The sequence below is a fragment of the Anastrepha obliqua genome, chromosome 3 (genome assembly GCF_027943255.1).
Source record: "Anastrepha obliqua isolate idAnaObli1 chromosome 3, idAnaObli1_1.0, whole genome shotgun sequence".
NCBI classification, from domain to species: Eukaryota; Metazoa; Arthropoda; class Insecta; order Diptera; family Tephritidae; genus Anastrepha; species Anastrepha obliqua.
The window spans coordinates 32,692,711-32,718,512 of NC_072894.1; the positions used below are offsets into that span (position 1 = coordinate 32,692,711).

A 25,802-nucleotide genomic window follows, 5' to 3' on the forward strand; every position below is an offset into this window, starting at 1 on the left:
ATAGTTCATGTTGGCCTACGCACATAAATATACTCGCACGCACGAGTATATGTGGGTACATACAAACACACTTGCACTTGTGCAAACTCTTAATTGCAGTTAGTAAAATATTTTTGAACGCAAGTGTGATTGCTGCAGCTGCTTCGTAGCAGCAACTGGTTCAGGCGCAAGCGTCGCAGCCGCAACTGATAGCTACGTAAGCCTTCATTTAATTGCGCATCACGTTGGCTACCACACTACCGTTGTGGCTTAATACTCGCATGAGAGAGTGTAGTAACGGTAATTTTGCAAAATATCTCGGTAATAATAACAACAGAAACAACACTCGCGCAAAATTGGTGCGCGGAATGTCTTTGAATTGCTTTTCAGTTATTTATTAATTCACATTGCAACAGCTTTGAATCGCCGTGTCGCGGCCTTGCCTAGCATTCGTGGACACTTTGCACACTGCAACATGTGTTGTGTGGCATACATCGGGCATGTGTGTTGCCCGCTGGGACTGCGCACAAGTGCTTTAAGTCTTTCGTTCGTCTTTATCTTGCGCCTTCCTTTTCGGCTTTGATTTGGATTAATTTTTTCCCCGTTTGTCTGCCAAACGATCGGTCTTATCTGCGAAATGCAAAGAAAGCGCCGTCTGCCGTTTAAGAATAACGACTAAGTGCGCGTGCGCAACGATTCACTGCGCTTACGCGGCGTGGCATAATATACTTGTGCATACATATGTACATACATATATTTGGCGTACTTGGCAAAAAATTATGGCGATCGTGAAGTAGCATTGCAACAAGCATAATTCAATATTTTATGTAATCCAATAAGAAGATTTTGAGATTATAAGGTAAATGTGATTTTCATATTTGCATTTTAGTTTCAGAAGTTGTTTTAAATAATTATAAATATGTAATGCGATTCAAATTTAAAATGAATTTGAATTTAAATAAGAATCGATTTGAGGTTTAAATAAAAATTGTAATCTGAGATCAATTGTTTTAACATATAATATTAATATTTGTAATGCAGTAGACCCCAGTTATAAGCGCCGTCTAAAATGCACCAGATTCGATGCTTATAAGCGGGAAGTTCTTATAAGAAAATTCTGCTCATAAGATTCTCGGTTATAAGATTTTCCGGTGCATCTAATGGAGTGAAACGAACGACTACTTCTATTAAAGTTAATGAATTTCCATTTACAAGAAGATCAAATTAAGATTTCATTTATTTAAAATAAATATACAGGTACGCTTTAGGTAGGTGAGGACATGCATATATATGACTACATATACCTTTCCGTTACCATTATTTTTTTTTTCAACTCTTCTTTTAGATAAGATAAGACAAGGACTACATCTTAACTGAATTCAAGAAATGAAAAGATATGCAAATCACACCGATGCGCCCGTTCATTCGTTCATAAGGTTCGTTGTGAGCTGGAAACATCAGGTGGCGATGCAGAATCTGTGGCGAAATGCAAAAAATACGCGGAACGTTCTGAAACTGTCCGAAAAAATCAAATGAAGGTCCTTGCGAGGGAGCTTAGTACCTCTGAAGGTCTGGTTTTATCCGCCGAGTTGTCCACGAGGATCTCCGGCATAAATCCTGCATTATGCGCAGAAGACAGTTTATGTCGGAGCAAACACGAGAGCAGCGAGTTATCCCGTTAAAACACCCTGAAGCGCCTGAGATGTCATCGTTTTTTCTGACGATAACAATTTCCTGACCAATACCAAAAGATTAAGCGCGTAAAATTACAAGTGCCTATATTCCAATCCTACAGAGGTTTCTTTTGTCAAGCATACGATGTTTACGATGAATAAAAGGGCATGTCATGTCATCACACTTCTTCACTCAAGGATGTGTAGTGAATTCTCCCGCAAACATTGAGGCTCTACAGACTGTAGTGAAACCCAGGATTGATAGTGTACGCGGTGATAGCCCATACATCTTTCAGCAAAACTCTGCTCCTTCATACAAAGCGTTGACACCAGAGGATTGGATGACTGAAAATTTCTATAACACTGAACTTATGGCCGCCTCACTCCCCAGCCCTTAATCTCCTGGATTATTTCGTACGGGGTGTCGGTGAGCGTGAAACCAATAAGTAGCCTCACAACACAATTTTTTCTCTGAAAACTGCAATTATTACAGTTTGGCCATATAAATAACGAGCACTTGATTCGGGCATGGAATCGTTTTCGAACGCGGATCGACACTTATACTGATTTGGTTGCTTTCTTGGGTTCTGCGTATTTATACTAGGTAATTAGAAGTTAGTTAGTAGTTTTAGTTTTAATTTTGACTTTAATTTTACTTTTTATTTTAATTCTCAATTTTAATTTTAATTTTAATTTAATAAAGTCTGGCATGAGGGGCTAATCTATAAACTTAAGACGTTACTTCCGATGCAATTTACCGAATTATTGACTTCTTATATTGAAGATCGATATTTTCGCGTAAAACTTGGGCAGGCATATATATACCAGCCTTAGAAAAATCAATGCAGGCGTTCCGCAAGGCAGTTTAACACGTAAATTTTACAAACAAAAAAGTTATCTACAAACCCATTCAAATATTTTCCGCAAACGTTCCGTATGCTTGTACAGCAAAATACTTGGGCATGACATTAGACACTAAGCTCAGATGGAAGGAACATGTCAAAACCAAAGTCGCTGAACTCAATTTAAAATATAGAAACTTCTAATGGCTTGTCGGCAGAATGTCTAGTATTACGCATTGAAAATAAATTGTTAATTTACAAAGAAATCCTTAGGCCAGTGTGGACTTATGGAGCTCAACTGTGGGGATGCACCGCAAAAAGTAATGTAGAAATCATTCAACGTTTTCAAAACAAGGTAATCCGGGACATCGTAAAGTCCCCCTGGTATATACGGAATGATGACCTACATAGAGACCTACAATTGCATACAGTCAATGAAATGATAAATCTCTACGCTGTCAAGCATGCCAATAGGATTGAGCAACATATCAATGCTGAAGCCTCATCTCTTTGCGATGAAGCAATATATACTAGGAGGCTGAAGAGGACGAAACCACTGGACGTAGTGGTTATTAATAAGTAGATTCATAAATTCACAAACTAAAATTCCTTGTTAGTTATATAACTAGGGGTAATAATGAAATGTGTCTTATTTATAACGTTTCAATAAAAAAAATAGCTTTAATTTTAATGTTAAATTTAAATTTAAATTTTAATTTCAATTTTAATTTTAATTTTAATTTTAATTTTAATTTTAATTTTAATTTTAATTTTAATTTTAATTTTAATTTTAATTTTAATTTTAATTTTAATTTTAATTTTAATTTTAATTTTAATTTTAATTTTAATTTTAATTTTAATTTTAATTTTAATTTTAATTTTAATTTTAATTTTAATTTTAATTTTAATTTTAATTTTAATTTTAATTTTAATGTTAATTTTAATTTTAATTTTAATTTTAATGTTAATTTTAATTTTGATTTTCAATTTTAATATTAATTTTAATTTTTACTTTAATTTTCAATTTTAATTTTAATTTTAATTTTAATTTTAATTTTAATTTTAATTTTAATTTTAATTTTCTATTTAATTTTAATTTTCAATTTAATTTTAATTTTAACTTTTCATACTAATCCTTTTGAGTTGTATTTCTCAGTGCACTGCAATACTGTAAAACTGGTCAAAATGAAGTTGTCTACCTGGGAAAGTGTGAATAAATCAAAATATGCAAATCATTTAGAAATTCGCCGATAATTCATTAGTGTATAAATAGTTGCGACTGGCAAAAAAATGCGTTGAAATGCAGTCGCTACTAATTGCTACCAGATTTATTGCAAAGATTTTCACTTTTCAATATGAAAATAAATTTAACGCTAACAAGAAAATGCAAATTAAGCGGAAAGTGCGGGAAAATAAAGTCACTTCCGCAATGGCATGAGGCTGAGTGAAGCGGATACAACTTGCATATGTATAGGTGTATATGAAAATGTGGCTCGTTAAGATGTACACCGATCGGAGAAAAACTATGTAAACGAAATTTTCTAATTTTAACAGAACTTTATTGTAGCTACAGATGTTAAGTTAAGAAAAAAAAAATTGTTAATAGTTCATTCAACTTTTCTACCAGCGACACTTTCGTGGTATTAGAGTGCAAACGTATTCACACATTTATTATTAATATGTGAAATTACATACATACATTAACTATCCTCTTGCAAAATTTTTGATTAATCGAAGATGCAATTTCATAATCACCATATCGTAGCTTCAAGGCTTGAGAATACAGATTTTTATGCACCACAGTTATCTTTGTATTTTGACTTGAAAAAAGCAAACTCATGGCTAACAAATTGATAAATCGTGCACCGCGTATTTGCTTCAGGCGCTCTGTTACCACTTCGTTTTGCAACGATGAAACAAAACCGAAACATGTACACCAAAATCAACACAATGGCATTAGCTTATGTACGAGTACATATTTGTGTTGGTATGTATGTATACATTTACGTAGCTTTGTATGGCCTCAGGTAATCACTAATGGACAAGAGTTGAAAAGTCAAAGAGTGTCAAGTGACAAAAAAGAGGCGACAAAGCCGATTTGGTGAGAAAGAGGAACGTGTCTCTGCTAACGTGTACTTGTAAAGCAAATGAATACGCGAATACCAACAAAAAGTACAATACTTACTACGAAAGTATACCTATGTCATATTTACTATAAAAATTATATATGCAGGTTTGTGCATTTGGGGTTTAGTGAGGATCATTTGTTAAATTTATAAATTGGCAAATTGTAATTTTGTTGGTATTTTTTATTTGTTGCTGGTTTTTGCTGATGTTAACGAACTTTACAGCTTCTTAAATCACGCACCACAACTATGCTAGTTCACCATGGGCATTGCTTCGGATGATCAGTGCGCAATGTTGCGTCAGAGAGAGTAGGGGAACGTTAAGTACTAAGTAACCGATGAAGGTAAATATAGTACAGCACAATAACAATTCGCAATTTGTCGTAAGTTAAAAAAACAAAGCGATGAGCGAGAAAGGCAATCAATCAGTGCGTATATGGGCGAAGTGAGCGCAATGGTGTGAATTAAAATAAATAATGCTTGGTAGGCATTTTATTTATGAACAATTTTGAAGGAAGAATATATTTGGAATTACACCGTGCTATAAAATTAAAATGTTTTTGTCACCCTTTAGAAAATCGATATACATTTGCGTTTTTAGTTTTACCAAAACAAAAAAAAAAAAAACAAAAAAAAAACATACTAAAAACTTTAAAGCTTCAACAAGGATGGTGATTTAGAAAATTATATTATAAACTTAAAATTATAAAAGCTTTGGATATATGGGTATTAAATGAAGGAGGGTATTGCACACAAATTTGGGACTTTTTTTCATAGTTATCTGAGTCACAACATCTAAAAGTGTTCTTTCAAGCTTTTATGCGCGAATAGCTTTGACTATTTCTATTAAAATTCTTTTTTCAAAAATATTCTATAATTACATTTTTTAATTTTCATATGCACTATTACCAAATTTGAAGCTCCTAGTTTCATTTGCCCTGGATATGTAGGACATAGAGTATTTTTCTACTTACGAGAAAATCGGTATTTGTGCGAAATAGGTGTTCAAATGCAATAAATTTGCGTTTGTGAGTTTTGAGTTTTTTCATAGACTTTCAGATTCTTTTCAGTTTTTTTTTTCTTTTTTTCAACAAGAGTACTCGTTTCTAAAACAAGCCACAGGGTACAGAAAAATTAGTACCAAATGAAAGCACGACATTTTTTCGCAGTCATTCTGTGGTAAGATACCTCCAAAAAAGCGTCAATAATTTTCAATCATAAAAGCTTTAAAAGATATTTTTTAGTTGTTTTACTACAAAAAAAAAACTATGAAAATTCTTAGTTTGAAATCCCTAGTTATGGCTCTTCTTTGTATATATTTCCATTTTGCTGACCAAAAACTTATTTCATCGTCGAGCGCTAATGGTAGACGTGTGTTACCAAACATATCATAACGGCAGCATACCGTTATGATCGAAATAAAATATGCAGTCACCAAGCATTTAACTGACATCACAGGAAGTGTCAATTATTCAACAAAAAGCTCAAAGAAACTTTTCGTTAACACTTTCTCCCACTAAGCATCCGAACTTTAGCAGCCACTTACCTCGTTTATTTCATCCTCCAACGCTCGCTGACGCGTCAACTCACGCAATCGCTCACGACGTTGCTCCGTGAGTTGTTCCAGACGTTTGGCCGCGCGATCGACCTCATTGAATAGTAATGTCACCTTGTGTAGTCTAATTGCCACATCCATGTTGCCGACACTGCTACTGCAATCGCCTCCTACTGCATTAGCTACCGTTATTGTGGCTGCTACTGTGGCAGTGCTGCTGCCATCACATGACGTCACTGCGCTATACTTTGACACAGCGGGACAATTTTGTGACTGGTTGATTTGGTTGTGTTGTTGATGCTGCTGCTGTTGCTGTTGTTGTTGCTGCTGGTGCGACATGGTAAAGCTATAACTGCCACCGAATCCCAGGTGGCTGATGGATGAAATGGTGGACAATAGTTTGCTGCCACTATTGCTGGGCCGATTGCTATTGCCGCCGCCACTACAGCCGTTGCTGCTGCCATAGTAATAACGAGTGTTGTTATTATTGTTATTGTTGTTGCTGCCGTTGCTATTTGAGTTGATTTTGCCATTATGATTATGATTATTTTCACCATTGCTGCTACTTGTCATTGTCGCCGTTGTAGTTGCCACAAAGCATTTGGCCAGCTCCTGTAGACGTGCCAATTGCAGTGCGCCGCGCTTGCGCAAATTATGCAACTCAGAATCCATGAGCGCGCGACTTAACGCCCGATGTTGCGCGTATAGTTGGCGTCGTGTCGGCAACCCTTGCAGGTCGGCAGAGCGTATGTCACTCATGGCGGCCACTAGCCGTTGGCCCGCTGCTGCACATTGTCGCTGAAAGGGTTCGAGTGCGGTGAAGAATTCGCGCCACTTCCGCGCGTCGTGATGATGCAAACCTTGCAATTTGCCGAACGGTATTTGCGATGGTGCAACACTTGTCGTGACTTCATTGACGCTAATGAATTTCAGCGTGTGTTGCTGTTGTAGTGATGGTTGCATTTGTAGTTGCTGTTGCTGTTGCTGTTGCTGTTCCTGTTAATGAGAGCAAGGAGAAAAACAAATCAAATAAACGTCTATTCGTATTGTTAGTTGGTATTGTAAGTTTTGTTGTTGATATTTCTACGTTCAATCATTTCGATTGTCCATTGGTTCAGTCGTTGGTCTGTTTCTCCGTTTCTCCGTTCCCCTTTTGTATTTGTTGTACTCGTGCATTTGTTTGTGTGATTGTTTCGGGTATGTCTTTCTATTTGTGTTTACTCTTGTAAGTGCTGGTATTTTTGTTGTTGTGGTGGTTCTTGTTAAAAATCGGGTTAATTGGGTGTTATGTCGGGGCGTTAACCGCGTGCTCAGATGTTGATCATTTGTTTGCGAGCTTTTTGTGCGATTTGTTGTTGGTAATGTTTTTTTTTCCTTCTCACTTCTGGTCAAATGCTTCTTTGGCTCAACTCATAGCCTACATTGCCTCAATGTGCATACTTTATTTTATTTCCTGTACTGCTAGCGCTGTTGTTGCTGTGCTTTCAATACCTTGTTATTTGCTACTCATTGCTACTCATTCAATTGTTAACGAATCAACATCAAGACATTTACCTCATTTTATATTACAAGTAACCACAGCTTCGCCATGTTTTTTGACTTGCCCTGGCCCCGAAAGGAGTTACTCTAAGTTCAGCGGATCACAGTCGATTTATTTTTGGGATTTTTTTTCGGTCCGAAATATTTATTTTCACTTGATTTTTGTTTTTATGCTATTCTCTAAAAATGTATGCGGTAATAATTGTGCTAGGCGGGCAATAAGCTGGGAGGCGGCGCGCACAACTACAGTGGAACAAATCAGTTGAACTTGAGAGCGACTGCAGTAGTTATTATTAAGGTATTATTTTAGTTAAATACTTAAGTAACCGACATGTCATTGTGTGTAAATGCCGTTGATGCATCACATTGCTCTGTATCGGATAAGGCTGTCTACGGGGTCGATCATTTCGTCGGTACCTAACACGCGTCCCATTTTTCACCTAACATTACCGGGAGACGTGTTGCACGGATTAGCAGAAAAAGCGATAAACTGAGCTTCAAGAACGATAGGAGTCCGCACTGCTTTGTAACCTTTGTCTTGCTTGCTTTGACGGAATATTAAACTCCACAGCCACAGAATACCGCAGAATACCCATCAAATGCCGTAGTCAAGGTATTATAAATGGTGGTTAAGTTTCAAGGGCCGGTATTGATTTTGAATCAAATACAATTTTTTTAGGAAATTATTGTCATTTCTCTTTATTATGATAATATTGGTATGGCTCAATTACGTGTGGAAGATAATATTGGCCAAATAGCTGCTGCGCCCTCGGCGGCACACCTCCATTTCGATGACGCTGAGGCATAATTTAGGTTCTATGCCGTTAATGTGCCGAATTATCTCATCCTTTAGCTCTTGAATTTTTGCTGGCTTATCGATGTATACCTTTTCTTTCAAATAATCCCAAAGAAAGAAGTCCAACGGTGTCGTTGACGTTTAGGTGTGGATCACATTCAACATCGGCCCTTGAAATTTAACCACCTTTTATTATAGAAGTTTAGTTAATGCTGCCTATCTAGAGAAAAAAAAATTGTTTACAAGGCGATTTTGTATATAAAAATCATGTGAACTATCATGACAAGTTCTAATACCGAAAATAGTCTTTAAGTTCACAATTTATTTTTCAAAGGTTTAAGTTTAGGATCTTGGCTCAAGAAATTACTTAAAACCAATCTGCTAAATACTAACACATGGGCTGAAAAGTCCCGGGTCTAATTATGGAATATGGAATTAGTTTTATTGCGCCCACCTTTATTTCAGTTACTACTAACCTTAAAAAGACAGCTGCTAAAATTTTATGATATTCTATTCATTAGTGAGTTGTTATTGAGCTAAGAGTGACGCTATTTTTTTTTTATTTTGAAAACAATAGATCAAAAAGAAATTCCTTTTCAAAATTTACACTGATTTTTGATGGGGGAAAACCGTCCAGGCAAAGCAATGGCTTGAAAATTGTCTGGTGATGGTGACTCCGGTCCATCAGAAGGAGCAATAAAACGATGGTTTGCTGACTTCAAACGTGGTTGTAGAGACATCGATGACGTCCAAATGAGTCGGTAACATCAGAAAACATAAAAAAATCCACAAAATTGTTTTGAATGATTGAAAAGTAAAGTTGCTTGAGCTAGCTGATAAGCTAATTTTGAACAACAAAAAAAAAACGTATTTTTCTGCTAAGCCCGGCTTTTTTCAGCCCATGTGTTATAATATAATATAACTATGCACATGCGAGGGACAGCTCATAAGTTCGTGATCTAAGATAGTTAGCGATGAACCATAACCTCCTTATTGTTAGTATAAACAGCATCGACTTTTTTATTTGATTCTGCCCAGTTATATTTGAGCAAGCAACAACCGAAAATGGAAGTTTTCGCAATGTGGAAGAATGCACTGTAATTAAATTCCTTGTAAACATTGAAATAGGCCGAGACAAAATTTTGCGGTTATTAGAGACAAATATGCCATAGGTTATTAGAGATTTCCCACCTCCCCTTTACACCGCTCAGGTTGCAAGGAATGGCTTATGGGCTATAGGATCTTTATAGATTAACCAGCCACCGTAAATTCCGGACTCGACTTTCAGTGACTTTAGAGATAGGAAAAAATTGAGTCCCCTCAGTATATACGAATATCCTGCATTTCGAATAACATTTTGGAAACAACTTCTTCGAGAGTCTGCACAGTTTAGATACAGCCTTCCGGGAGCGGCTAATTGAGTTCACAAAAATACCGGAAATGTTGGGTCAGTAGTGAGTAAATCTTTCCTGCACGCCACAATGAACCTCTGTGGCCACCGAGTTGAACTATTTTTCCGAGAGCAGTCCATCCAACCTATCCTATAATGTAATTCTTTTTTTTTAACTACATATGTGGGCGCAACTCACCTTTATGCAACTTTCGTTGTTCTCACCGCAGCCACTATTGCTGACAGCTACATTGTTGAATGCATACGAGTGCTGTTGTTGCAATAAGTTGCGTTCGAGGCAAACTGCAAGAATTTCGCAATATGCAATTTGCCTTGTCAGCAGACGTAGACTTTGGCAAATTAAGTCGATTACGCACATTTGGCTCGACTTTTCGATGGCAATTAGAATGGTGAACGTTGGTGTTGCAGCATTGTTGTAGCCGCTGCCGCTGGTACTGCTGTCAGTAGTTATGGCCATAGCTGTAGTATTCGTATGGGCGGGTGATTTAACGGCTGTGTCTGTTGTGGCATTTGAGGTGACTGGCACAGTTGTGGAGTTGCCAGAAACTGGCAAAACTGCTGCCGCTCTGACCATTTTCGGTGTCGATGGACGGCTGATGGATGGTTGTTGTGACTGCTGGTGGCTCTGTTCTGTCTGCAGTTGCACTGAAGGTTGCTGCTGCTGTTGCAGTGTGGTACGGTCATTAGCATTCACAGTTGAAATTCTGCAATTGAAAATGAAAAGTAGAAAAAAATATAACAAAAAAGATAAAAACAATTAAATGCGTGACGGATTATTAAAAGTAAAATAAAATGAAGTCTTGTTAAAATGTGCATGCGTGTGTTTGTAATGTTATGAGTTGCCGATAGTATCTTGGATTTTGCCGGCTACACCAATAAAATGTACATAAATGCGTTTGTGCGTATTTTAAAAAGTGTATCGAAAGCCAGATAAATGATCGATCATTAGGCGATCTATGAATAAATGTGTGAATAGCAACAACCCTGCTGGGAAAACTTGGGCTTGCATAAGTTTTGGTAGTGAGTTTAACGCAACAATTGTAAAAATGATAATTTTTCTGAGTAGTCCTTAGACAGGCAAGTAAAAATTAATGTTCATAATCGGAAATTGCTTTATTTATTTATTTTTCAAAATATTGTTCATGAGGATCATTGCGCTTTTGTATGCCAGTTCAAATGAGGCAATAGATGAACACATCTTTGTACGGATAAATATTCTTATACAAATATATACAAATTCAGATATGAAATAAGCAGGGTAGTCCATGCAGTGGTTCCTTTTTCCTCATATTTCAATCATATGGTATTTTACAAACGGCTCTGCGCCCTTGGAAATCTCCATAGAAAGTCAGTATCGTATATCCGAGTAGCGAAATTAATCGCTTTACGCTTGAACAAATAAAAAATAAATAAATAATGAGCGCGTACACTTCTGTGAGTCTTGATGTTGTTCCACAAATGGAGGGATCTACAGGGATCTACTCCGAACGGCATATATTTTTTCATGAGGCAGTTTTTGATGATAGAAACACACTTGGAGGTTTGCTATTGCCTGCCGAGGGGTGACCGCTATTAGGAAAAACTGTTTCTATTATTTGCTGTTCATGCACTGAGATTCGAACCTATGCACTCCCGATTGGTAGTCACGCACCAACCTATTCGGCTACAGCGGCCGCTTGAACAACATTGCGAAATATTCCAAATATTGATTGCACGTATCTTCAGATAGTGAACAATTTTTTGGGGATTTTGGGGCGGTGGCATCATTGACCCATTTCTCTTTAAAAATGCTGCTAGAAACGTCATTTCTGTCAACGGTGAGTGCGACAGAGAGATGATGAATGATTTTTTGTGGCCGTAAATTGAGTTGAATTGACTGTCGATCTTTTGCGTGCCAGATTCATTAATTGTTTAGCAGCCGTCTCATTAATGCCAACTGGCCACCTCGGAGCTGCGATTTGAGACGAAATATAGTTTAGTGCCTTGGAGTTCGGATGACCAGCTGGAGGTGATTAGGTGGAGATGACAATCATTTAGTTGGTAAGGAAAATAAAACATCAGATGAAAGCGGACACGCCTCAACAGGCAATGGTAATCTGCCAAGTGCATTTATAACACGAAAAGGTTAAATTATGTTATAGTGGCTGGCCAAAGCCACGCAGAGACCAGATTATAGTCCTATTTTTAGTAAAAGTATGTATCGCTCCAGAAGCGCGTACTATTCGCGCACTTAAGGAGTCCCTCAAGCTCCAGTTTAGGGATACATTCTAGTCTTTCAATATTGAAAGCACCCAGGTAGTACACTCTAGTTTTTGAGAAACCCGAGCAGCAGCATAGGAAATGCTCGAGGGTTTACTTTGTGTCTGGTTCCTTGCGTTTCTCACAAGTATCGTTAAGAGTTACATTTAGCTTGCAAGCATGCGCTGCAGCTAGGCAGTGTCCTATTAATACACCAACTAAGGTTCTATAGTTCCTGATGTCGAACTATGCGCGTGTAGACATCAATCCTAGTTAAACTAGGTGCTTCTCTCGTTCTTTTTGAATTGTACGCGGGAGCTTATGTAAGTACCTGACTTATTTGATCTTCTGTAGGTCCTGGCCTTCTTTTGCTATTTCGTCCGCTATCCCATTTCCCTCCAAGCTTTTATGCTCCGGATCCCAATAGACAAGCTTCCTTGCCTTCATGGACATTTTTGGATCACAGACACTATGAACTGATCATTTTTATAGCCGCTTGGCTATCCACGTAGAAGTTTATTGCACAGTTAATTATTGTTGCTGTACATACACACATTGCAGCTTTCTTCACGGCAAAGACCTCAGCGTGGAACACAGTGCAATAGTAAAATGACTTTTCAGCGCTAAATTGCTCCTCAACATCTCACGCGCTATCGAGCAACACGCGGTCATAATCAGCGCTTTTTGTACCGAATCGTGATGAAAAATAAGAAATGGTGCCTATACATTAATATGAAGCAACGAAAGGAGTGAGCGGCTCCAGGAGATACGCCCAAATCGAGAGTCAAGCCGAGTCCTCATCCAAAATGTGTTTGGTGGTACTGGGAGGACATGGTGCACTGGGGAATGCTCGAAAAGAATGCTACGGCCGACAAGGAGCTCTACATTACCCAGCTACACCGCGTGAATGAGGCTATTCGATTGAAAATACTTGATCGGCCATACTCCTTCACGACAACGCCAGGCCCCATGTTGCATAAGTCGTCAAAGCACCATTCCAAGAGTTCGAATAGAAGGTCCGTCAGCATCGGTTGTATTCTCTGATTACCATCTTTTCCGCTCCCTGTCGATTCATATCAAATGCGTTACGTTCAATAACAAAGAAGTCCTTAAGAGGGTCTTCTACCGTCACGGTTTGAAAAAATCGATTTTTTTTTTTTTAGATTTTTTAAAAGCTACTAATGTTAAGAGTATGCTATAAAGAGGGTTTTATGAAAAACATGTTCCTTCATGAGCATTTCGAGGAGAATACATGCATGCGCGTGGCATTTTCGAGCGTTTCTTTATTTTAAACGCCTTTTCCCGAAAGTTGACTTTTTTCAACTTTCTGGTCACACATCTACTATAAATATTTGTCGAATTCATTCCATCTTTTTTCCAGTTATTCAGTGAACATCTCGCTATGTTTTCCCAGACCACTTTTTTCAATTTTTGATTAGTTTAATTTTGCGGGCCTCTAAAGTGTAAAAAAAAGAGGAAATTTTCAAACTTTTTTTTTAAAATCACGCATTTTTTACAAATTTCAAAATATTTAAAATCGCCACTGGGAAAACATAGCCAACGCTACACTTTATGATAAAAAAAAAAAATTTTTTGATTTCAGATAAGTAAAATGGTCGATCGCGTGCCACAAAGTCGCCTAGGACATTTTTACAAGGGCAACCTCGAGGACGGTTCAAGGACACAGGGCCAAAGAATTCGATTTGAAAAATATATTTTTAAATAGTGCAAACTTGTGCAAATTAAATAAAAAAAATCTGATTTCATTATCTCAAGTGGTTGCTTTGTAATTAATTCCCAAAAATAGGCCCGAGATTAAGGCGCGACGGTAGAAGACCCCCTTAAAAACACGCTCAAAAGCTTCTTTGACAGCATACCAAACGATTTTTGGCGGAACAGCATCAACAAATTGGTTGAGAGGTGGGAAAAGGTTGTAAACAGCAACGGCGAATAAATCATTGATTAACTTATTGATGTAATTAATATTTTTTTTTGTTTAAATAAAAGTCTTCGGTAAAAATGCTACGAACTTATTGCCCAACTTAATAATTTACAATAACAAGCAGGTTCAGAACTTAATCTCATATTTTTGGCTATCCCGGCGAGCTCTACCAAGTGCATGCTCGAATATACTAAAAACGCCTAGTACCGTCAGCACAAAAAAAACAAAGATTGCCAAAAATCAATCAAAAATCAAGCATTTTGTAGTAATTTGTCAAATTTGCAGTTTAATCTATATTACAAAAATGCAAATGGCTGTAAAACTGCATACCTAAGAAAATTCTAAATATATTGCTTAAAAAGCTGAAAAATTTTATGAAATTTTATAAATAGTTTTTTAAGTTTAAGTTTGTTGCAGTATGAATCATATATCGGTGTCCCCTTGAACGTTTTTAAAGGGAAACTGCACAACTTCTTTCTAAAAAAAGCGCAAGACAGATGGAGGTCTGTCTCATCGTGCGCTATTTCGAAAACACTATGACCCCAATACGATAGAAACAGAACGCTTAAGGTGATGGGAATCTCCCGCCATTTAATTTCCAAACTCATTGCGGTGTTCACTGGTAAATGGGTGATCGGCACTCACGCGGAGAAGCGTGGAATTCCGTACAACCCCTATTGCAGAAGCTGTGGGGATTCTGCAGAGAAAGATACACTTTCTCTGCAAATTTCCAACTCTAGCGGCTAGGCGCTTGAGATTGCTTAGCGTGCCCTTTGGGGATGACTTGAGGAAATTCTCCAGCCTAGATCCCTTTTCTCTCCTCCACTACATCAACAGCACTGGATGGCTGTAGACGGTTTTCTGTTCCCTAAACTTTTTTTTCGCAGGTAGTGGTCCACATTATGGTATCAAACCCGCACGTAAGTGCTACTTGAAGTGTACCTAGGGTACTCTTGCCATCTAACGTACCTAGCTACCAATGAACCATATGTAAAAATAGTCACACGTTTTTTAATTTTGCAACGGAAGGTATATGGGAAAAAATCGAGGGCAAACAAGTTACTTAATAGAGGTTAGTGGCTTCAATTGAAATATATGTTGTAGCGAGCTTCCCTCGAAAATAGCCCGAACATTTCTGGGTATTTGTTATCTTAGAGTTTTTGTTCTCTAACCACGCACTAAATCGGATTTCAAAGAAAATTTAGGTTTACATGAAAAAAAAACTGTATAGAAGGGAATAGTGACTTGTAGAGAAAAGACGTTGATTTTGAGATAGTTATGGCTTGAAATTAATCAGAAATGCAACAGATTGGAGACACCAGATTTCTCTACAGGGAATAAATTGAGACGCATTTATTTTGCTCATATTACCAGCAATGTACAGCAAAATCCGTGAATATGAGTGTCTACGCATTTATAGCCAGCATTTTTTACAACCGAACCCTGACACAGAAAATATCTTTTATTTATTATTAGTCGTTTTTTTTTTTGTTTTGGTTTTTGTGGAACGAAAATTGCATTCACTATTACTTCACTGCTAAAGGTGCTGCTGCTGCTGTTGTTGTTGTAGCAATCGGCACAATCATTTATTTATTATCGCTCATTTGTGCCACAAACAGCATGCATAAATATTGTAAATGAGAATAAACTCTAGAAGCAGAACAACCTGGGGCTATGAGGCGCCGGAGGTGCGAGGTAAGCCGCTTGTCGCAGCTTACAACACGCTCGCCATTTAATTGAAATGACGCCGCATGTGGTCAGCATTATCAGCAACTACTTTGTCTGTCAATGTTGGCAATAGCACATAGCCAATGACATTCACACTCGACAACGACCGAATGGAGTGGCTCAAGGCGCAGCGCGCTTCTTCAGATCAACCTACGCATTTGTGTTGTTGTCGCCAAAACCTAATAAGTAGCATCGCGTGTAAATCTCTGTTGCTGACATGCAAGTTGAAGTTTTTAATTTTGCGTGTAGTGGTTATTGTCATGCAATAATCGCAAACATTTTTGCGAAACTTACAAACGTTGCGCGGATTTATTCAAATGAGCTCAGGAGTCTTGAAGAATATATTTGTGCATGTACATATAAATTTTTGTATCGTCTTAAATGCTCCTATGTACATACATACATATACTCGTATATAAAGGGTGAACAATTTAGAGGTATCGCATTGATTTGACAATTTTTATTATTTTTGTGTAGAGCCACTCATGACTTTTATTTTAAAAGATGATTCCTTTCAATTTTGAATGACTCGCTGGAGGATTTCTGTTGGCATCTCATGCATAACTTTGGTTGGTTGGATGGTTTAAGGGTGACCCCGCATCGGAGTGCCACATAGACCGCAAGTTGGGTCCGTTGTGATGCCCTAGAGCTCATTATGTTATGTGATTTCCCCACCTAAGCGAGATTTTTATTGTAGATTTTGGTTAAAGACATTAATTCGTTTCGAGAATTTGATGAGAGATTCGATTTTCAGGTTCGAGAGTACTGAAAGATTGTCAATTGTTGGAGAGCCTAGAAGAGCGAGTCGACTTCTGGCTAGACCGGAACAACTGCACAGCAAATGTCTGCTCGATACTTTCTCATCTTCGTCCTCGCAGTATCTGCACAGGTCGTTTTGAGGAACCCCGAGCCGACGTGCGTGAGTGCCCAAAAGGCAGTGGCCGGTGATAAGAGATATTATATGCCTTAGTTCGTGTTTCGAAAGACTTATAAGAGTTTTTGTCTGTTTAAGATTGTAGGATGGCCAGATTTGTCTGGTCGTAACGCAAGTAATTTCCCTCGCCACCTCCGATCAGCAATGCATAACTTTAGTAAATTGGTTTCTAATACTTCAATCGAAGCTGGTTTACCCACAAAGCATCTAGACTTTAAATACAAATAGAAGTCCAAAGGTGTGATATCTCACGATCTTCGTGGCCAACCCACTGGTTCGAGACGAGAGATAATTTGCTCACCGAAACGACGAGTAAATCCATTGTTCCACGGACTGTATGACAAGTAGTGCCGTCTTGTTGGAACCAAATGTTATGGTGATCACGGGCTTTAATATCCGGCATCAAAAAGTCGTTTATCGTGGCGCGATGGCGTTCGCCATTCACATTGGCGACAGCCTCGAATTTGAAAAAAAAGGGCCGATTGTTCCTCCAGCCTATAGACCACACAACCGTTTTGCTTTCAATGGCTATTCTTGAAGTGTTTCGAGTTGCTCTTCAGCTCAAATACGGCAATTTTGCTTATTGACCTAGCCATTAAGCCAAAACTGGGCTTCAACGCTGATCGTCACAAGTTGACCTGTGCGCGCGATGGAAACTTTTCACAGAGCTTCGATTTTTGTGTTCGATTTGTAAACGCTGTTGAAGAGTAAGTATTTTCATGTTGAAATGTCAATGAATATTGAAAAAAATTATGAATTTAGTTTGACCGTGACTACTGTGATCTGTCAAAAAAACTCTATTGGAAAAAGTAACCTCAATCTGAGGGTTGCTTGAATCGTCGTTGGCGCTCAGCGTCAGCTCGAGTACTATGTAAGATGTGCTTTTGTTTGAGAAGTATCGTAATTGAACTACACTCATGCTTCTGACATTTATTCTGCGTATACTTTGGAAAATTACCACGCAAAGACTTCCAGCCAACGGTTAGAAATTTAGGGAGAATAATTCCGAAGCGCTTCCTCGGGAGCAAATGTTTCAACAGCTTGGATTGATTTTGGCTTACGTTCACTCCTATCTTTCGCTTCCAATACGAGGTCACGACGTGCGTTTCAAAAAGCTATCAACGCTGTAGAATTTATAATTACCGAACACTAAACTCTTCTGATTCGACGACGTGTTCAACAAAAGCGCTCCTGTCTGACTACTACGTAAGATATTTTGAGAAAAGATCTGAGCCGACACTCATTTAAGGAGAAATTGTTGCAAAAATTTAAGACAATGGAATGTTGTTGGTGTTACAGATTTGGTTAATGAGCTGAAAATTAGCTGGAACTTGAAATTACTGAGAGATTCTTGAGCTTAATATTTGGCTTTGCGGCTTTTAGAATAAGCAAAATTTCGCTAGGGAGTTTTTCGCCTCATTTCAATAGCAATTAGCTGGGTAATGAATAGTTCCACCAGGGCAAAGCAACTCACTTTATAGCGCGTGAAGCCATCACTTTATTCGGACGAGCATCTGGTGAATGAATTGTCTCAAGAATTGGGCGCCTAGGCCATAGAATGCGACACGTTTATATTACATTTTGAATTAAATCTCACACTGGTCTCTGCTGATCAGTCAATTATGGTTGTGCTTAAAAATATTGTACAAAATTGTAAAGGCCTTCCTAATACGTCAATCCGTTTTTTGTTTTTTTTTTTTGTTTTGAGAAAAAAGTTCTGTATCCCCCAGTCAAGCTGTTTTTAAAATTGCTGCCATAATTTGGGTTAGTAGCGTGTGTATGTAGTACTTCTCATAATTTGCCATGCAGCTTCTCAATGCATATATTTGACTATTCTACCCCTGCTGGAAAAATATGAACCAGTGAAACGAATTTCTGGCACAGAATTTGCGACATCTGACTTAAAAGTGTGCTATTATTACAGTCGAAATGAAGCACAAACATCGCCCCTCACGCGAAAGTTACCACGGTTTCTACTGTGTACGTGAGTGAATTTTGGCTACTGAATTAAAAAGTTGCTGGTTCGAGTCGTATGGAACCGATGATGAGATTTTCAAAATTAGTTATAAGTTTTGTATCGAGTTTTAATTTGAATAGGAATAAATATTAAAATTATCCTAAATAAGTTTGCCTTTCCAAAGAATTGACTCATTGACCACTGCTACAGTTGGCTTGGAGTTTTTTCCTTATAGAAATAATAAAATATGTAATTTGTTAAATTTAAAACTGGCACTGCCACAAGAACAATTCACACCTGCAAAGACAGCTCTATGCAGCATTCAGCAATGGCCTTTATGAGCAATAGAAGAAACGCCAACTAATTATTCTGAATTTACTAGAAGCCCACTACTTTAGCACTAATATATTTTCCTGCAGGGTATATACCAGAGTAGGTTATTTATATGCGTTTGTGTACGCGTAAAAAATGTTAACAAGCAACTTGTCTAAACTGCTTTCTTAATGTTGTTGAAATTTCGAAATAAAGATCTCAGACATGAGCGCCCATTAGCATGAATGCTGGGGACAGTGTGAGCTTAGTAGATTTTGTTAACTACTCAGCCAACTTAGTAAAAAATTAGAATCAAATATATTTATTAAATCTTACATAAAATCTCGTGTTCCCTAAACACGTTTAAGCATAAGAAAGTAGCTTAGGTTGTTTTAAGCAACTAACTACAATTGCGATTAGCTATCGCTCTCCCCTTCTGCCTTGCTAAGAAAAGTTTGAAGGCCCATAGCGCTCCAGGGAAAATTGGGGTCAGTCAGACTTAATCTAGCAAATTGTGAAATTCAGAAAGCTCCCAAGTTTATATGTTATTTGAGAACTTTTTTGGAGTGTTCAATTGCGATTTGCTTAGCAAATTCTGCTGCTCACTATTGCAGGAGAGGCTTTAGATATGGTTGTTCTTATCAGAAGGGTCGTGAGTAGAGCTTAAGCCTTGGAATCTGTGCCAAATTTTGTTGACTTTCTAAAGGCACTTCTAGTATAATCCTGCTTAAATAAAAATGAAATATGGGTTGAAATTATGTATTCTAATGAAGAAATTTCCAGCAGATTAAAAATTGAGTGGGACAGGTGGGTCTAGTTAATGTGGACTAGATAGACACAGCTTTCATAGAGAGTGGTATATTCACGCTTTCAGCTAATTATCGGGTAGATTTCCCATTCTGTGGGCAGTATTCGCTTCCGTGAACAAGTCTGTATAGTCATTGCCTTCGTTTGCATAAGAGTTGTTTTTTTGTTTCGTCCGAAAAGTGTTAAATGCGTCAATAGGCCAACACAAATCGCCGGCTCTTTCGGCATTTCGCGCCAAGTGTTCCTAGCTTCCCATTGTTAAACCATCGTTCCAATTCGTGAAAGAGCAGCCAGAGTAAGACTTCCTTAATTATTTCATGCAATGGGTCGGGTGTTGTGAGGATAGAGTAGCGGTGCATATTAAAGTTCATTAGAAGAAGTTATGTTTATACGAGGTGTGCTCAAAAAGTATCGCGAATTTTGAATTTTCGCGCAGGTATGAAGTATGCAATCAAAATGAAGTGTTTTCCAGCGTTAGTCTCGTTATTTAATAACCACTACATTTCTTTATTGTAAGTAAATAAATTAATAAAAAATTTGTAAGTAATTTTCATTGAATAACAAATTGAATATCATTGAAATAGGGTTTGAATTTGATATTCTCCTTGGACTATGCCTCTCTTTACTGATAAGTAGTCGCTTCCCAAAGTCAGTGGTGTAAGCGCCGAAATCGAAATTCAAGGTGGAGCAGAATTAATCACCCTATACGAAGATTTATAGCTTTGGCTAATGGTGGTATACGGCAGTCATACAAATTTGGCAAGCAATGGAAGGCATAAAAGTTAAAATAAAGGTCTCTCAAAATCATTTTTTTAAATGTATTTATATAAGAAGTTACTCAAATGCAACTTCGGATGATTCATTTTGTGCCACCTTGTACTACGAGCATGTAGCATTAAGCTCTGATCTATTTTAAAAATAAACTTGGCTTAAACCAAAAATTCTGATGAACATTAAAAATGACCTTAGTAAGTATTTAATGGCTCATAAAAGCTCTATTTAGAGTTCGTATCACCTAGAATTTTACGACACATTAAGTATAAGAAGAATCTGAGTGCAAAGCACATGAAGGCCACAGCGTCTGAGCTTTACTTGGCATTGTAAATGATTTCAAGTATACATTTAAGAACTAAGTATTACCATTTCACTTTTTTCAACACGCAAAAGAAGTGCGAACAAGAGGAGCTACTCGTACAAAAGTAATTGCAGAAACAAGTTTTGACGCCATTCTTATAGCAATAGTATTTGGTCTGGTCATTCCTCAATTGCCAATTGTCAATCGAGAGTGAATGAAATAAAATATGCTGTTTCAAAAGTTTTTTTTTGTAACTGTGCTGATGATATTTCAGCTTGTTGCATTCTTGCAACCATCTTAGCCCACGTCAAGCCCGTGTTGCACAGTGCAGAGGGAGGAAATGCGTTGCCGTCTTAAGTTTTGCATATTGGATTCACAATAGCGGATTATCGCTTGCATGCCTGCATGCATGCAAGTTTATGGTTTTTGCAGAGAGATGGAAGAGTCTCTAGGAATAATCGATATTGGTTGCAATCAATGCCTTTTGCCTAGCTGGCGCATATTCAATCGCCTCGCGTTCTTTCATCGTTCCCATAGGAAGTTAAGCGAAATGAGAATTTTATTACGCCTGAGGTGTTGGCGTCAATGTTAATGATGACCGCTCGCGGTTGGCGTCACCTTTGTAATATTCCAAGCAATTGCTCTTGGCCAACTTTCTGAACTTATTGGCAATTAAAAGGTATTAGCTTTGGGTGGAGTTATATGCTGGCGGCTGGCTAGTGATTGCAGCTGATTAATAAGCCAAAGGCTATAAAATTATTTAACGAAGACAATTTTATGGCATTTCTGTTTAGATTTTTATTTATATTATTGGGCGTGATTTCTTTTAAAGTCAGTTCTAGCTAGGCCGCTCTTTTAAGTTTACCTGATTAGTTACCACACACACACACACACACACACACACACACACACACACACATGTACTGCACCGTATCCATAATGCCTTTAAGACTTTTATTATTATGTTAATTTATTTTTATAGACCATCGAAAGGGCATTAAAAAGGGTTCCACTTTATCGCAAACGTGCGACTCATTGAACAAGTCGAAGCGTTACAACTAAGCACTTAATCAAAGTCAACATCAAGCGAGCATTAATATCAGCTTTGTCGGATGAAAACGGCGAGAACCAAAGAACAAAAAAAAAAAATCATTAACTTCACAAAACTACTGACTTCTATGCAAACGAGGTCAAGATATGCGCTACGATAATTCAATTGCCCTTCATGCACCGCTGAAAGCTCTAAAAATACTTGAAGAGCATCAAGAGACTCATAGCTATCTTTAAATTGTTGCAGCTTCAGGATGTACTCGTATGCATGCATTCAAGTTTGATGGTCTTTATGAGGAATAGTTGAAGCATTCAGTGTAGTCGCGATAGTCTCGCCGGCTTTGTACCGGCGTGGTGCGCATATACATATTAACTACTTTGCAACATTCTATTTCTGCAAAGAATGCACTCAACTGCATTACTGGGTTTTGGCAAATTACCACTTGCTTGCCATGCATGGCATCCGTCGTTAAAGGACATTTAGAGCTTGCCGTATGGGAACTGGTGCGCTACGGATTATGTTCATAAGTAGGCGAGATGCCGAGGGTGATGGGTAAGCTGATGTGGTAAAGGATATGGGCTGTGATAGCAGTGATGTTTAAAGATGACGTTGGTGATGATGATGTCGTTATTTGTGCGGCAGATGCCGACCAGCTTGCCACTCTGCTTGGTAGGGGATCACTGCGGCTGTTATGTACACTGCAAAGTTAGAAGGAGAAAGGGAAACAGCATTTAGTCTTTGAAACAGCATTTCCAGAACATAACTTTAAGCACTAAAACTTGGTAATTATTTTATCATAAAGCAACATAATGATGATCTGATCAGCATCAGAAGGTTAGGTTTCGTTACGATACCTTGGGCTTATTAATTCCCAATGTGATTCAACAACTTCTTCTAGCAAATTCGTCTCTGAAATATTGTGGATGGATGTGTAAGTCTGTCACACATCCCAAGAAGTAAGAGTTTAGACAGCATCCAAGCATTTTGGACATAAAAATAAAATAAATAATTGGTGCGTACACTTCTGCTAGATGCTTAGCCAAGACCCTCCTCCCTTTTTGTAGTGTGCGTCTAGATGTTGTTCCACAAATGGAGGGATGTACAGTTTTAAGCCCATTCCGAATGGCAAATGGTGGTTTTTATGAGGTGCTTTTTCATGGCAGAAATACAGTCGGAGGTTTGCCATTGCCTGCCGTGGGGCGACCGCTATTAGAAAAAACTTTTTCTATTATTTGATGCATAGAGATTCGAACCTACGCTTTCCCGAATTATAGTCACTTATCAACCCATTCGGCTACGGTGGCCGCAGTATTTTGGGCATGGTTATTAATTTTTCTGAAAAATGGTTTATTTGTAAGCTTGAGTATAATAAGAAATAAACAGAAAAAATTTGAAAAAAAAAACTTATATCAGTTTGAGATTTATTTAATGATGAGCTCAAAGTTCATGAGTTCAAAGCAACTTCCTTTTACGATTTTTATAATAATTATTTCTTTATACAAAAAATTTAATTTTTTAGAAACACCCAGCTTCAGATTAGCCCAAAGATATTTGACTTTAAAAAAATCCTTACCAAATTTTGCAGCATTGAATAAATATTAAAATTATAAAATTTTTCCGAAATTTATTCAGTTTACTTCTTATTATACCCAATCCTACAATTAAATCAATTTTCAAATAAATTGAAGACCAAGTCCAAAATACTTGAATCACTTGGTATGAGATCGCTGAGCGATGTCACGTTCTGGCAAGAACGGTATAGTGACAGAGAGAGTTTTCAACACTCTGCTCTTCCTCCTCTTTCGTGCAGTTGTGACAGAAATTCCTAGAGGGAAACGCAATATTATTTCCATGCGTTGAAGCGCTGGGAAAGCTGGTCTAGATTGATGAAAGATCAACTAGTTCTATTGTGCTCCGTTCTAGGTCAAATTCGTTTAGTTACCTCACAAGGAAGCTCCATGATTATTGCAATATAGACCGATTTGATTCAAAGCTAGCTTGAGGGTAAAGGGTTATTCCCACATATTGAAAGAGTTGACTGATTTAAGATTAGTTCCTAGTCAGCTCAAGGATGCCTCTGTGTTGAGGGAGACTACTGCCTTGACAAAAATGGTTTGACAAAAATTCATCCTATGCGGACGAGGCACAAGTGAGTTTTTTGCATCTCTTTGCATTCATTGCTTTTTGTGTTCGATTTGGGGAGCTCAAGGTTTTTTTCTCTGAACTTTCTCGTCCCTTACAAACAAGTACTTTATCCATATATGTTGCCAAGTTAGTCACTGGGGCCTAGTAGTTCAGTTAACATAGTTACATACTTACTAAAGCATTGCTCTCAAGATTACTAGATAATATTTCCAACTCTTTTCAGTTCATATGAAAACTGGTGGTAGAATGCCTTGATAAGCTAAATATCTTAGGTCCAAACAACCGGGACTGTATCCTATATGTTCTAGTGTACCTACCTAGAAATTATTTGGAACGAAATGAGAGATAAATTAGCCAGGAAAGGGGCGGCCACTTTATTTATAGGCGCAGAGCCATTTTGGATAACCTCTCTTCCCTTATTCAGCAAGTATTTAGAAGAAGATCATAATGGGAGCATCTTCCGGGTTTATCGCGATCAAAACTAGTTTAAAGATTGTATCGAATTATTGTGACTTTGGTGGCAGCCTTGTCTTTGAAGATTCTTCCCGCCCATAGGCCGCAACAAACAGTTGTTTTCAATGGATATAAGGGCTGTTCTTGAATGGCTTCGAGTTGCTCCTTAGCTCAAATACTTCAATTTTGCTTATTGACGTAGCCAATAAGCCATAAACGGGAACAATTGTACGATTTGCAAACGTTGTTGAGACGTAAGTGATTCCATGATGAAATGTTAATGAATACTGAAAAACTATGTATTTAGTTTGACAGTGATCTAAAATAAAAACCTTATTGGAAAAAGTACCTCCAATCTGACCACCCTTCACAATGGATTTTGCATCGAGGGAGGAAAATGAAACGCCCAAACTTGTGCTGACATCGTGCCTAATACTGGTGCATAAGTGTCACAAACACATGGGTAAATATATTTTATCAAAGGAGGAAATAAAACTCAATAAAATAGGACACACTCCAAAATTTATTGAGGAAGTTTGGCTCAGAGAAATACTTTGAATCCACTAACTGGGTACAATGGATCATTCAGGTCGCAGTGCTAAATTTCCTTATAATAATAATAATGAGCAACTGGCACAACTTCGCAACGAGGGGAGAGAAACAATAAGGGGCTTTTTCTGGTTTGTGGCACAAAATCAACGTACGAAAGAGTGAATTGTAGTACTGAGCAGTTAGAAAATTATGAATTTGTTTATTTAATTTTCGCCAAAACCGAATTATATTGAATTAAATTATAAAAAATATTTTTTTATACGTAATATATTTTACTGTAAAAAAATTACGAAAGAAGTTAAATGATAAGCCAAATTTTCTTAATGAACCGAGTATAACTCCAGAAGACTAAAAGCATTAAATTTACGTTTCTAAGTAATAGGACTATGAATAAGTTCGTGCGGTTTTACAACAGATGGCGTAACTTGATTATTATTCCATCGATCCACATTTCCAAACATTCATTGGAGAGCTACTGTCGTAAGGCACAAACGTCAGTATAAGTTTTTTATTTGAAGCGTAAACAACAATATTTTTACCACACTTGAAAATGTCGAATTTCGTGCCAAATAATGTGTTTTTGCGGGGAATTCTTCTTCATTATTTTAATATGAAGAAAAAAGCAGCCGAAAGTCATCGTATCTTGGTGGAAGTTTATGGTGAGCATGCTCTAGCTGAGCGAACGTG

General features: G+C 37.6%; 1 protein-coding gene across 2 annotated transcripts in view; it reads right to left on the reverse strand.

Annotated features, from left to right (window-relative positions):
• The window catches only part of LOC129242809 (uncharacterized), a 169,622-nt gene that overhangs the window by 90,430 nt on the left and 53,390 nt on the right, over positions 1–25,802 (reverse strand). The window contains exons 4-5 of one of the 2 annotated variants that reach the window (XM_054879666.1): positions 10,100–10,625; positions 6,167–7,159 (exon numbers count right to left, since the gene is read on the reverse strand). In XM_054879666.1, the coding sequence (XP_054735641.1) occupies positions 6,167–7,159; positions 10,100–10,625 (1,519 nt within the window). Of the gene's footprint in view, positions 1–6,166; positions 7,166–10,099; positions 10,626–25,802 lie in introns of both variants that reach the window. The other variant, XM_054879665.1, reaches the window with a different exon arrangement.